The sequence below is a fragment of the Tamandua tetradactyla genome, chromosome 8, assembly GCF_023851605.1.
Source record: "Tamandua tetradactyla isolate mTamTet1 chromosome 8, mTamTet1.pri, whole genome shotgun sequence".
Lineage (NCBI taxonomy): Eukaryota > Metazoa > Chordata > Mammalia > Pilosa > Myrmecophagidae > Tamandua > Tamandua tetradactyla.
This window is the reverse complement of record NC_135334.1, coordinates 107,243,992-107,256,809: the sequence shown is the minus strand read 5'-3', so window position 1 is coordinate 107,256,809 and position 12,818 is coordinate 107,243,992. Positions and strand designations below refer to the sequence as shown.

At 39.3% G+C, this 12,818-nt stretch overlaps 1 protein-coding gene across 1 annotated transcript in view; it reads left to right on the top strand.

Moving 5' to 3' along the window:
* The window catches only part of DCDC1 (doublecortin domain containing 1), a 544,066-nt gene that overhangs the window by 42,943 nt on the left and 488,305 nt on the right, over nt 1-12,818 (top strand). Inside the window, 1 exon segment of the mRNA XM_077114307.1 lies at nt 2,644-2,812. Within this exon segment, the coding sequence (XP_076970422.1) occupies nt 2,649-2,812 (164 nt within the window). The 5' untranslated portion in view covers nt 2,644-2,648.

The following is a 12,818-nucleotide window of genomic DNA, read 5'->3' as shown; positions in this document are numbered from 1 at the left end:
TTCTTAATCCTGGGAACTTCTTTGAGTCCTATGAGTCTATGACTTTCCCTTCCCCTTGTTTCTTTCCATCAACATAAAAGTGACTCCTTGGAAGTCTTCTAAAGTAACAAGTTTTAGTGGAAAGGCAGCAACCTTAAGCTGATTTTGATAGCTGGGCTGGTTTTATTGTGGGATAAAGAATTCTTAGTGGAAAGTACTTACAAATGGAGTAGGGCTACAGTCTTATTTCTTACTAAAACCACCACTTTAGAGCACTATTTCTACTGTTTCAGTTTGGAATACAGAGACATTTGGATTCTTCAACACTGCAAAACCCAAAGCCTCAATTACTGGACTCAGTTAACTTAAATGCAAGCCATCAGAGTAGTACCCACCCCATTTTCCTGCTCTAAGCCAAAACCACATATTGTAGGTTCTTGGAGCAATTTGGTTCAAGAGATTATCAGGAGTGTCAGGATTTTCAGCTACAAGTAACAGAGACCCAAACTGACAATGGCTTGAACAAGCTAGCAGTTTATTTTTCATGTTAAAGTCTGGATGTAGCTAGTCCAGGGTTGGTATGATACTCCATGTTGTCAGGGACTCAAACTCCTAGCCTTACTGCAGCATGGCCTTCATTCCTAATGTAACATCGAAATAACATTCCTAATGTAACCAACTCAGTTCAAACCATCATATCTTTATTCTAAGTAGCAGAAAGGAAGTAAAAGTAGGGCAAACTCACTAGCATAGTTGCTCCTACTAATATACCACCAGCCCAAATATGTTCATATGGCCCCAGCCAAAAATCAGGAGCAGCCCAAATATGTTCATATGGCCCCAGCCAAAAATCAGGGATTCCAGTATTGTAGAAGAAGGAAGGACTGAATATTGGCAAAGAGCTGGCAGTCTCTGCTGAAGAGAGTTTATATAAGTATTTGAAGATATTAATATAGGGACAAATCAGGACCTTGCAATGCAGTTATTTTGGTGCATTTGATGTGTTCTTAACAAATCAGCCAAAACTGTCTTCTTTGAAAAAATCTGTATCTCTGTGCTGCTCCAAACACTTCATGGCTCTCTAATTCGATCACAGTCCTCACAATTTCCTACAAAGCCCTATGTTATCTTTACCTCCTCCATTGTCCCTCTGACCTCATCCCAAGTACTTTCCCGTTGTTCATCTCTATTCATCTACTCTTTTCCTCACACCTGCCAGAGATATACCACCTTAAGGCCTTCTCACTCTTCCCTAGATATCTGCCTGACTAACGTCCAGCCTCCTTCAGGTCTGCCCAGATTTTACCACTTCAACAAGGCCTATCCTTACCATGAACCACCCTATTGAAAATTACAGTCCCCATTACCTCATTTAAAACTGCATTCCCGTCACCCCCATAATCTCAATTTACCTTTCCCTGATGAATTATTTCCCATAGCACTTATCACACAATATCTATACAATATATTAATTTATTACATTCTTTGTGTATATCTGCTCCCACTAGGAATGTGTGCTCCACACAGGCAAATTTTTTTTTTTAATTTCTTTATTCACTGAAGAATTCTAAGTGCCTGTCACAATGCCAGATTCATTGTAGGTACTCACTAAATAATTTGCGAATGAATGAATGCTTTTATTTCAGAACAGCAGTAAAAATGTAAAAGGAATTTTTTTATTCCTTACAAGTAATATCCTTCCATTAGTCCTGATATATTACCTTGGGACTCCTCCACAATGTCTTAGTGGGGTAGTTGAAATTAGTAGCTATTTTTACTAGCATTGCATATGTGACTACACTCTGGAAAGGGCCCAAGAACACAATAACATTCTTTGACATTGTTACTTATGGGAATATTGTTTTGATCGTAAGAAATTATGGGCTGCCTGAGGGCATTACTCAAGATCTCTTGGTTGCAAGTAAGAGAATCCCAACTAAAATAGCTTAAGCAAAAAAGGAATCTGTTGGCTCAAATCCTAGGAAACTCAATACAGGTGATTGTTTTGCAATAGTTGGTTTCAGGGTTTCAAATGTAGTCATTAGGAATCTTTCTCACTTTCTCTCTTTCTCCATCTCTCACTTCTGGTTTCATTTGTTTTGGCTTCTTTCTCAGTGGAGGAGGTTTACATCCTTCTTAAAGCTAGGATTCCTAGAGAACAGAGTACTACTTTCTCTTCCTCATTGGAACACTGATTTGCCCATCACTGTTTCCAATGAATGAGGTACTTTGATTGGTTAGCCTTGTATCTGCTCACTTGCCTGCCTGAAAGTCAAGGCCACATAATGGACACTCCATCAAAATCAGAAGGAAGAAATGAAGTGCATACAAATATAAAGAACTGTCTGCACTTTTTCAATAACATCTTCCTCATGTAGATTTGCTAGTATAAGAGGTTTTCTAGCAATAGCAAAAAATTAAAATACTTTGCAACAAGTTAGCATATTTTTCCTTCTTAAATAGGATTATGCCAATAATACACACAGATTCATAATTTGATGCTTCTTTAGGCTCTAATCTCTATTAGTTTGTAATGGAATTTCAGATTCATAATTATCAGATGGTCTAGAACATGAGAAATCTTTGAGATTAATGCCCAGCCTCAACTTATTAACCAGGAGGACTTTACATTTTAAATTAAATGACATTCTTCATCATTTTTAGCTGAAATGGCAAAAAGAGAAGTAGAAGTTCACAGTGCAGCACTTTCTCAATCTTCTTTACCATTCTTGAATGAAGCAACAGAAGTATCACTGCAAAGCAACCCTGAAGGCACCTTAGATGGGAATACTGTGGACCCAAGTCATATATATAGTTTGAATGACTTACCAAGGTAAGAATATTATCTTGACAACTGAAACTGAATTCTAAAGGGAATAAAAGTCCATACAGAAAGTTGATCAGTAAAATGTTCAGTATTTGGTGGATGTGATGTAAATAATAACTTGGAGGTGTGATGGGCTATAAAGGTCCAGGTTAGAGCCTTTGAATTTTTTCCACTTGGTGGGAAGAATAATTATAGTTGATGCAATAAATATAAATTATTCCTGAAGGCTGATTTGAACAGGTAGCATAATGGTAATGACAAGAATGGCAGGTAATAGATGCTATGCACCAATAACCACGCTAAGTACCTAACCATGCATTATGCCAATTTAGTTCTTTCAATAGCCCTGGGTGGAAAATAAGGAGGTATTATTCTAAACAGCTCCATTTTACAAATGAGTAAAGAAAGACCTAGAGAAATGAATTGACTTGACCAAGATTACATAACGAGTATATAGAGAAGGCTTGGTTTGAACCCAACTGGTTCTAATTCCACAGCCAGAGCTCTTAACCACGATAGTCCACACTTCTCTCAGAAGTATAAAACAGAGTACACAGGGGTATTTTCCCTGTATTTTTCTGCAATAGAAAGTAAAGAACTTAAAAGTATGTCAGATGTTGGGTGGTGCATTGGTGGCTCAGTGGCAGAGTTCTCACCTGCGGTGCTAGAGACCTGGGTTTGGTTCCCGGAGTGTGCCCATATAAAGAGAAAAAAAACATGTCAGATGTTGATTAGCTATTGGCTGGCTAAATGTGATGTCATAATCTTTTTGTTAAATAGAAAATTGAGACTCTAAGGCCATCAAAAGAAAATAATCATAAATTGGAGATTCATCTCCTTATAAAAATGCTAGATCATATTTCCTTCTTCAAACCGTTTGTTTAGATGAAAGTGAAACCTAGACTTTCAGCTAATCCTTGTTTTCTCTTATTGTTCTAAGCTATACATGCATGTTAGCAGCATATGAGATCCTTTACACTGTGTACTGGCTATACTGTTGGAATATGTCACTCACAATTATGTTCTTTCAAATAAGAAAATGGAAAAATTGCCTAAAGAGGATTTTAAAATAGTCTTTTCTACAAAAGCTAACTCTAATATAATATATATTTACACACATTGTAATCACCTTTACAGTTTATTTTTATCCATTTTCTATTTCAGAATGATATTCTAGTCACTTTTTATTCACACTATTTTTGGTACATTTTTTGGGGGTACATTTTACTTTATTTTTTCTGTTAGAACTAAATGCACTCTCATTTATTCAGTTTCTTTTTGCTTTTCTCTTTATTTTCTGTCTTTGATTCTGAGTCTCTTGAACTCTGACTCTGTTTGTCCTGTTCATTGTATGCTAGTCTTTCTTTTTATGTAACACTTTACTGCATCTGTTTTTTAACAGTTTTTGTTTCAATGTATTTCTTCTATTCTTTGTCTGAATCCTAACTTATTCTCTGTCCCTATTTCCTATTATAATCAACCTTGATTATGATGTACCTAGAAAATTAAGTAACCCTCTTGTTGATAATAGAACGGAAGGTGGAAAGACAATGCCCAGAGGTCTTTTACATTCTTGAAAAAGAATATGATGAGTTTCAACCTGAAAAGGGTCAAGTTCATAAAGGCTAATGGCATCTAAGATCTGTTGATGTTAATAAGATTATCAGAGAGAGGTAATTTTCTCTGTAAGTAAAGACATTTTCCCCCTGATTGAGGTTAACACTTCTCTTGTCTTGTTCTTGTTTTCCTTGCCACCTTTCTTCTACCATCTTTGTAGCTTTTTTTTGAGAAATAATTATTAAAATATAGTCAATTTGCTTTTCCTTTACTCTTATCACCAAGGTTGTGCTTTTCTTCACTAACACATTGAACTTTTTACAAACTGTGCCTACATATATTAAATCTATTCATTGAAGCCATACAATAACCAGTGACTTTATTCTCATGCTGTTATCTGATACTATTAATTTACCCATTATGACACTTACATCATCCACTCTTTCTTGGATTCTGACAGTGGTTTTCCTCTGCTATCTCTTTATTCTGCATTTGGTTATCAGAAAGTGAACATGCTGTGCCAGGATGGCTCCACACACAAAAGACTAATAGTAAAAAGTGTTAGGTGAATTCAGAATTTTGTGCCAAAGTTCTGATCCTCACATTTTTATCACCCACCACTTGGAAGTCAGATGAATGGAAAAATCTAGCCTCACTCCTGTGACTACCTTCAAGAGAACCATAAAATAGGAAACTTTTCCTACCCACCTGCCTTTGGGCCATGAATGGAAAACTCATTTTTTTAACCAGGAAGATGGATATCCAGGAGCAGACCTTTCATATTCATAGAGGGTACCTCCAAATGCAGAGTGGAACATTTCCAAATTATAGCTGTATTTAACAATTAATTGAATGCTGTAAATAACCAATCTCTTTCTGTCTCACTGTCATGATCATGGCTAATGATCACCTGAGGAATGTATTTTCATTATTTTTAAATAGAAAGTTGCAGTATTTTTTTAATCCTAATGGCAACTGAGTCTATTATCTATTCTTTCTGATCCCAAGGAGGCAAATTAATTTCAGTACATCAATTGAGAACTTAAATGGGTTTTTAAAAAGTAAAGTCAGCATTTTTTAAAATTACAGATAGATTGCCTGGGATACTTTTTCACAGACAAACCTTATTTTCAAAGATACTAACAACACCTAATCCATTTATTCACTTTTTAATTTCCATTTATTATGGGCATTGATTGGAATGAGAATTGAACACTTTTTAAAATATAAACATTTGGTTATTTAGCCTTTTCTAGAGACAGTTTAAGTTTGATAACTTCATCATTCCAAATATCAGCTGTCATTTTCTACCATGGAATGAGAGGGAGACCTCAGTAATAATGAATGAAAACAAGGAAACTTCTTCACTTTTTAGACCTCTGCTGGTCAGTGAATTACACTTTTTCCATTGTTCATAAATTTTTTCAGGTTTTCCCTTCAAGTTTTTAAAAAATATCTCTACTGACATAAACATTAATATGCTATTTAATTTAAAAGATGTTAAAAGACTAGATCATGGCTTCTTTTTGAAACTTTAAATTTCTTCTTGAAAAAGTTTTATATATGTGTAACATCACCCAATTTTAGATTTAAGTTATGCCTTATTTTTATTCCTTTGTACGTTTGCGCAATGTTTGTTTTATTTTTCCTGTTAGTGGAATTATTTATGTCCCTGTTCCTATATTCAGATGGGAACTTTACATTTCTTAGATATTTTTCTGCTTCTTCAGAATTTCCTTTCTCTACAAAGGAAACTAATTCAATTTAGCAATCATTTATTGACTATCTCCTATACGTGTATATGTAACTAGAACATAATACATTGGTTACTGTTCAGTCATTTTGTTGCGAATAAAAATTTGACATATTATGTGTTAAAAAATAACCTAGAATTGTTCTGCAACTAGGATGCCCTTACTTACATTTCTAACCTGAACTAGACCTGTATTATCCTCTGGAGTTGGAAAAAAACTTTTAGAGAATTATTCACTTATTCACTTTCATTATTATCACTTTTATCATTCATTTTCTATGATGTTTAAATCACATTTTATCAGAGAATCTAGCAGTTGTAGAAAATTACTTATATTTTTGGAAGTTATTTGTTTTTGCAAGATGTGAAAGGGCAAAATGAAGTTTAATGTGCTTTGTGCCTTGTGTATTTCAGAGATTTCTAAAAGTTGACATTCACAAAATATATGTGAGGTTATTTCTTTTATCACTTACATTATAGTATTTTAAACTGTTAGTGATTTATTATCGAATATATTTAGGGTAATTTTTCTTTGGGTTTATTTTTACCTGTATTAGTTAGGGTTCTCCAGAGAATCAGAATCAATAGGGAACATTCGCAAATATAAAATTTATAAAAGTGTCTCACGTGACTGCAGGAACACAGAGTCCAAAATTTGCAGGGCAGACTGTGAAGCCAACAATTTCGATGGAGGATCTAGACAAACTTCGCAGGCGAGGCTCACCAGCCAAAGCAAGAAGGGCCTGTCTCTTCTGAATCCTCCTTAAGTGGCTTCCAGTGATCATATTAAGCATTACTCATTGCAAAGACACTCCCCTTTGGCTGATTACAAATGGAATCAGCTGTGGATGCAGCTGACATGATCATGATTTAATTCTATGAAATGTCCTCATTGCAACACACAGGTCTGCACTTACCCAACCAGACAAACAGGTACCACCACTTGGCCATGTTGACACATGAACCCGACCACGAGAGTCCACCCCTTGTCAACTTGGCAGCTATACATACCACCTTAAACCATACCTAATTTCTAAATAAAAAACAATGAAACACATTTTTTCTTTCACCTAACAATACTCAACTGTCTTGCATATAACTGGAAACACATTAAATCTCTCCAGAATGGGGTGCAAATCTTTGGGTAATATTCATTCTTAAACTTGATATCTTACAACTTAAGTAGTATAACATGAACAAACCAGCATTGCAGTCCTCATTTCTGTAACTGATCACGTGGTCAAAGTTCATATTTATCACTACCTTCTTCCACTACCCATTCCATGGTCCCTTTATCCTCAGCAAGCACTTCAGCTGGCTGTGGTTCTTTGCCTGGTGGGGTCACCCAAACCTTCATTCCTGAAGTGTCAGAGCCATTGGTAGTCCTGCCTGGATTGGGTTGTTACAGTTTTCCATTGATTTTAATCACAGGGCATGGTAGTACTAAAAGACGCCCTAGGGGATCTCCTATATTCCAAGAAAACTCTTCTTTACCCCCATTATGTAGTTGCAGTCCTACTCCCCCCTGATAGTCAGGGTCAGTCACCCCAGACAATAATGTAATCCCCTTCTTGGCTTGTTGATCCAGTGGCATAAGTAGCCCAAAGTGACCAGGTGGCAGTTTAGATTCCAATTCAATGGAATCATGGTTGTTTCTCCTGGTGGAAGCACTCCCATATTGGAACTAAAATTTGTAGACCAGCAGAGCTCAGGGTTGCAGGGACAGGGAGCAAAGATTTTCCTAGTGGTTCACTAGGGGTATTAGTGAGTGGTACCACACCCATTTCCACCCCTTGGTTCCTGGACCCATGGATCCTGACTATGGGAGAAACAGCACCATACAGCAGATGCTGATCAAAGCATATACAGCTTCCTGGAGAACATTACCCCAGCCTTTCAAGGTATTGCCACCTAGTTGGCACCATAATTGAGTTTTCAAAGGCCATTCCACCGTTATATCAATTCAGTTGCTTCTGGATGATGTGGAACATGGTAAGACCAGAGAATTCCATGAGCATGTTCCCATTCCCACACTTCATTTGCTGTGAAGTGTGTTTCTTGATCAGAAGCAATGCTATGTGGAATACTATGACGATGGATAAGGCATTCTGTAAGCCCACGGATGGTACTTTTGGCAGAAGCATTGTGTGCAGGGAAAGCAAACCCATATCCAGAGTATGTGTCTATTCCAGTTAGAATAAATCGCTGCCCCTTCCATGAAGGGAGTGGTCCAATGTAATCAACCTGCCACCATGTAGCTGGCTGGTCACCTCGGGGAATGGTGTCTTAGCGGGGGCTGAGTGTGGGTCTCTGCTGCTGGCAGATTGGGCACTCAGCAGTGGCTGTAGCCAAGTCAACCTTGGTGAGTAGAAGTCCATGTTGCTGAGCCCATGCATAACCTCCATCCCTACCACCGTGACCACTTTGTTCATGAGCCTATTGGGCAATGACAGGAGTTGCTGGGGAAAGAGTCTGAATGGTATCCACAGAACGGGTCATCTTATCCACTTGATTATTAAAACCTTCCTCTGCTGAAGTCACCGTCTGTTGTGCATTCACATGGGACATAAATATGTTCCTGTTTTTAGCCCACTCAGAAAGGTCTATCCACATACTTCTTCCCCAGACTTCTTTGTCACCAATTTTCCAATTATGGTCTTTCCAAGTCCCTGACCATCCAGCCAAACCATTAGCAACAGCCCACGAGTCAGTATACAAACGCACCTCTGGCCAGTTTTCCTTCCAAGCAGAATGAACAACCAGGAGCACTGCTCGAAGTTCTGCCCACTGGAAGGATTTCCCCTCACCACTGTCCTTCAAGGACACCCCAGAGAGGAGTTGTAGTGCTGTAGTTGTCCACTTTCGGGTGGTACCTGCATATCATGTTATAACCATCTGTAAACCAGGCCTGAGTTTTCTCTTCCTCAGTCAGTTCACTGTAAGGAACTCCCCAAGAGGCTCATAGCTCTGGTCTGGGAAAGAGAAGGTAATGTGGCAGGAGTGGAGACCATGGGCATTTGTGCCACTTCTTCATGTAACTTACTTGTGCCTTCAGGACCTGCTCTGGCCCTATCTCGTATATACCATTTCCATTTTACAATAAAGTGCTGCTGTGCATGCCCAACTTTATGGGTTGGTGCATCAGACAACACCTAGCTCATGATGGGTAACTCAGGTCTAATGGTAATTTTGTGGCCCATGGTTAAGCATTCAGTCTCTACTGAGGCCCAGTAGCAGACCAAAAGCTGTTTCTCAAAAGGAGAGTAGTTATCTGCAGCAGATGGTAAGGCTTTGTTCCAAAATCCTAAGGGTCTGCATTGTGAATCTCGTATAGGGGCCTGCCAAAGGCTCCAGACAGCATCTCTATTTGCCACTGACACTTCCAGCACCATTGGATCTGCTGGATTATATGGCCCAAGTGGCAGAGCAGCTTGTACAGCAGCCTGGACCTGTTTCAGAGCCTCCTCTTGTTCGGGTCCCCACTCAAAATTAGCAGCTTTTCTGGTTACTCGATAAATAGGCCGGAGTAGCACACCCAAATGAGGAATATGTTGTTGCCAAAATCCAAAGAGACCAACTAGGTGTTGTGCCTCTTTTTTGGTCATAGGAGAGGCCAGATGCAGCAACTTACCCTTCACCTTAGAAGGGATATCTCGACATACCCCACACCACTGGACACCTAGAAATTTCACTGAGATGGAAGGCCCCTGTATTTTTGTTGGATTTATCTCCCATCCTTTGACATGCAAATGCCTTACCAATAAGTCTAGAGTAGTTGCCAGTTATTCCTCACTAGGTCCATTCAACATGATATCATCAATATAATGGACCAGTGTGATGTCTTGTGGAGGGAGAAACGATCAAGGTCCCTGAGACAAGATTATGACATAGGGCTGGAGAGTTGATATACCTCTGAGGTAGAACATGTTGCTGAGCCCATGCATAGGACAGTGAAGGTATATCGCTGACCTTGCCAGCTAAAAGCAAACTGTTTCTGGTGGCCTTACTAACAGCTATTGAGAAAAAAGCATTTGCCAGATCAATAGCTGCATACCAGGTGCCAGGGAATGTATTGATTTGCTCAAGCAATGATACCACATCTGGAACAGCAGCTGCAATTGGAGTTACCACATGGTTGAGCTTACAATAATCCACTGTCATTCTCCAAGAGCCATCTATTTTCTGCACAGGCCAAATAGGAGATATGGTTGGAATCACCACCCCTGCATCCTTCAAGTCCTTAAGAGTGGCAGTAATCTCTGCAATCCCTCCAGGAATCCGGTATTACTTCTGATTTACTATTTTGCATGGTAGGGGCAGTTCTAGTGGCTTCCACTTGGCCTTTCCCACCATAATAGCCCTTACTGCATGAGTTAGAGAGTCAATATGGGGATTCTGCCATTTGCTCAATATGTCTCTACCAATTATAGATTCTGGGAACTGGGGAAATAACTATAGAATGGGTCCAGTGGGCCACTGGACCCACTGTGAGATGGACCTGAACTAAAACTCCATTGATCACCTGGCCTCCATAAGCCGCCACTCTGTGTTGTGGACCAGAGTGACATTTTGGGTCCCCTGGAATTAATGTCACTTCTGAACCAGTGTCTAATAATCCCTGAAATATCTGCTTATTTCCTTTTCCCCAATGCATAGTTACCCTGGTAAAAGGCTGCTGGTCTCCTTGGGGAAGGCTTGGAGGAAGGTCAACAGTATAAATTTGTGGCAGTGTAGCAGGGTTGTCCCCCAAATGGACCTGGCCTCCCCTTCACTCAAGGGGCTCTGGGTCTGTAAACTGTTTCAAGTCTGGAAATTGATTAAGGGGCTGTGACTCTGTGTTTTTGTAATTCAGGTTAGACTCCTGTTCACTTGACCTAGAACTCTTGTTTATACAGCTCGAACAAGAATTTAGTAGACTGCCCTACTATTGTCTTTCTAGGTAACCCATGATTTACTAGCCAATGCCACAAATCTCTGTGAGTCATATAACTTTGACACCTCCTTTGAGTTTGTTGTCTATTATAATAGCCACATCTACCCAGCCTTTGGTGATTAAGTGCTTCCACCTGGCTTCTGCCAACTCGGGATCCAGTCATCCCCATTGTGTTTAAGGATTCCAGCTCAGTGACAGCAGTTCCTACAGTAATATCTGACCTACAGAGAAGTGCAACCACAGAGCTCTTCAGGGATGATGGTGCTACTTTCACAAATTTATTTCTCACTGTTCTGGTAAAAGGTACATCCTCTGGACATTCCTGGGGTGTAAGAGCAGGTTTTGCATGATAAATCCACTCTAACATTCCAATCACTGTAAGCCTCTGGATCCCCTCATCTACATTATACCAGCGCAGTTCTAGCATTTCAGCCTCAGGTAATGTCGGCCACCTTTTGTTCCGTGTTTCAACCAACCATCCAAACAAACTGTTAATACCTTTTCTAACCCCTTGAGCTATAACATTGAATGTAGAATCTCTGCTTAGTGGGCCCATATCAATAAATTCAGCCTGATCCAGCCTTATATTCCTTCCACCATTATCCCACACCCTTAAAATCCATTGCCACACATATTCCCCTGATTTCTGTCTATATAAATTGGAAAACTCACACAGTTCTTTTGGAGTATAACGTGCCTCCTCATGTGTGATACTTCGTACCTCACCTTTAGGGGCCTGTTGGGACTTTAGTCTAGTTATAGTCTGGAAGAAATGAGGGGAGGTGGGGTAGGTCATGAAAAGAATTAGAAATATCTTCCAAGCCATTTGCTTCAGGGCCTTCATTTGCAGTTTCATCTGGTGAAACAGGATTAATCACTCTAGGGCTAATCCCTTCAGGAGGATGTTGGGTGGCCAACTCCTCAAGGCAGGCTGAAAGTGGGGTGGTTATGTCCTCAGGGCAAACTATTACAGGGTTAGCTAGAGAAGACTCAGCATGACCTAGGGTTTCAGCCTCACCCCCGACATCATTATTAACCCATATGTCACCGTCCCATTTTTCAGGGTCCCACTCTTTTCCAATCAATGCCCTCACTTTAACGGCAGACACCATGAACATTGAGATTTCAGTTAATGTTGTAAAGTTGCTACTCTAACAATAAGATTCTGAGTCTGATTTTCAGAGATCTCAAGTCTACAGCTATAGGAAATAAGATTTTTTTTCAGGATACTCATAGAAATGTCTACATCTGTCAGACGGTGCTTAAGCTTTTCATTTGAAGCCTTAAGCCCATCCTTTTCACTCCTTAATGTAGCCAGTGTATCTAACCACAACCAGCCAACATCTCTATACCTCTTATTTCTACAAAACTCTGTAAAGGTGTCAAAAACACTACCCCCTAGAGCCTGGCTTTGTACAAGCAAAGCATTAGGAGAATTGAATGGTGATATTTTGATTTTGACTATCTCTTTTGCAAACTCACTCCATGGATTGGGAGTGTCATTCTGATTATGGGAATCAGAGTCCTTAGTGCCTCTGAGTCCAGTCAGAGTAGAAAACCAGTCAAAAAACCCTATTTTTAAGATTCTGTTTTTAAAGAACCACTCCTGGTACCAAGATGTATTAGTTAGGGTTCTCTAGAGAAACAGAATCAACAGGGAACACTTGCAAATATAAAATTTATAGAAGTGTCTCACAATACTGCAGGAATGCAGAATCCAAAATTCGTAGGGCAGGCTATGAAGTCGATGATTCCAATGGAGGGTTTGG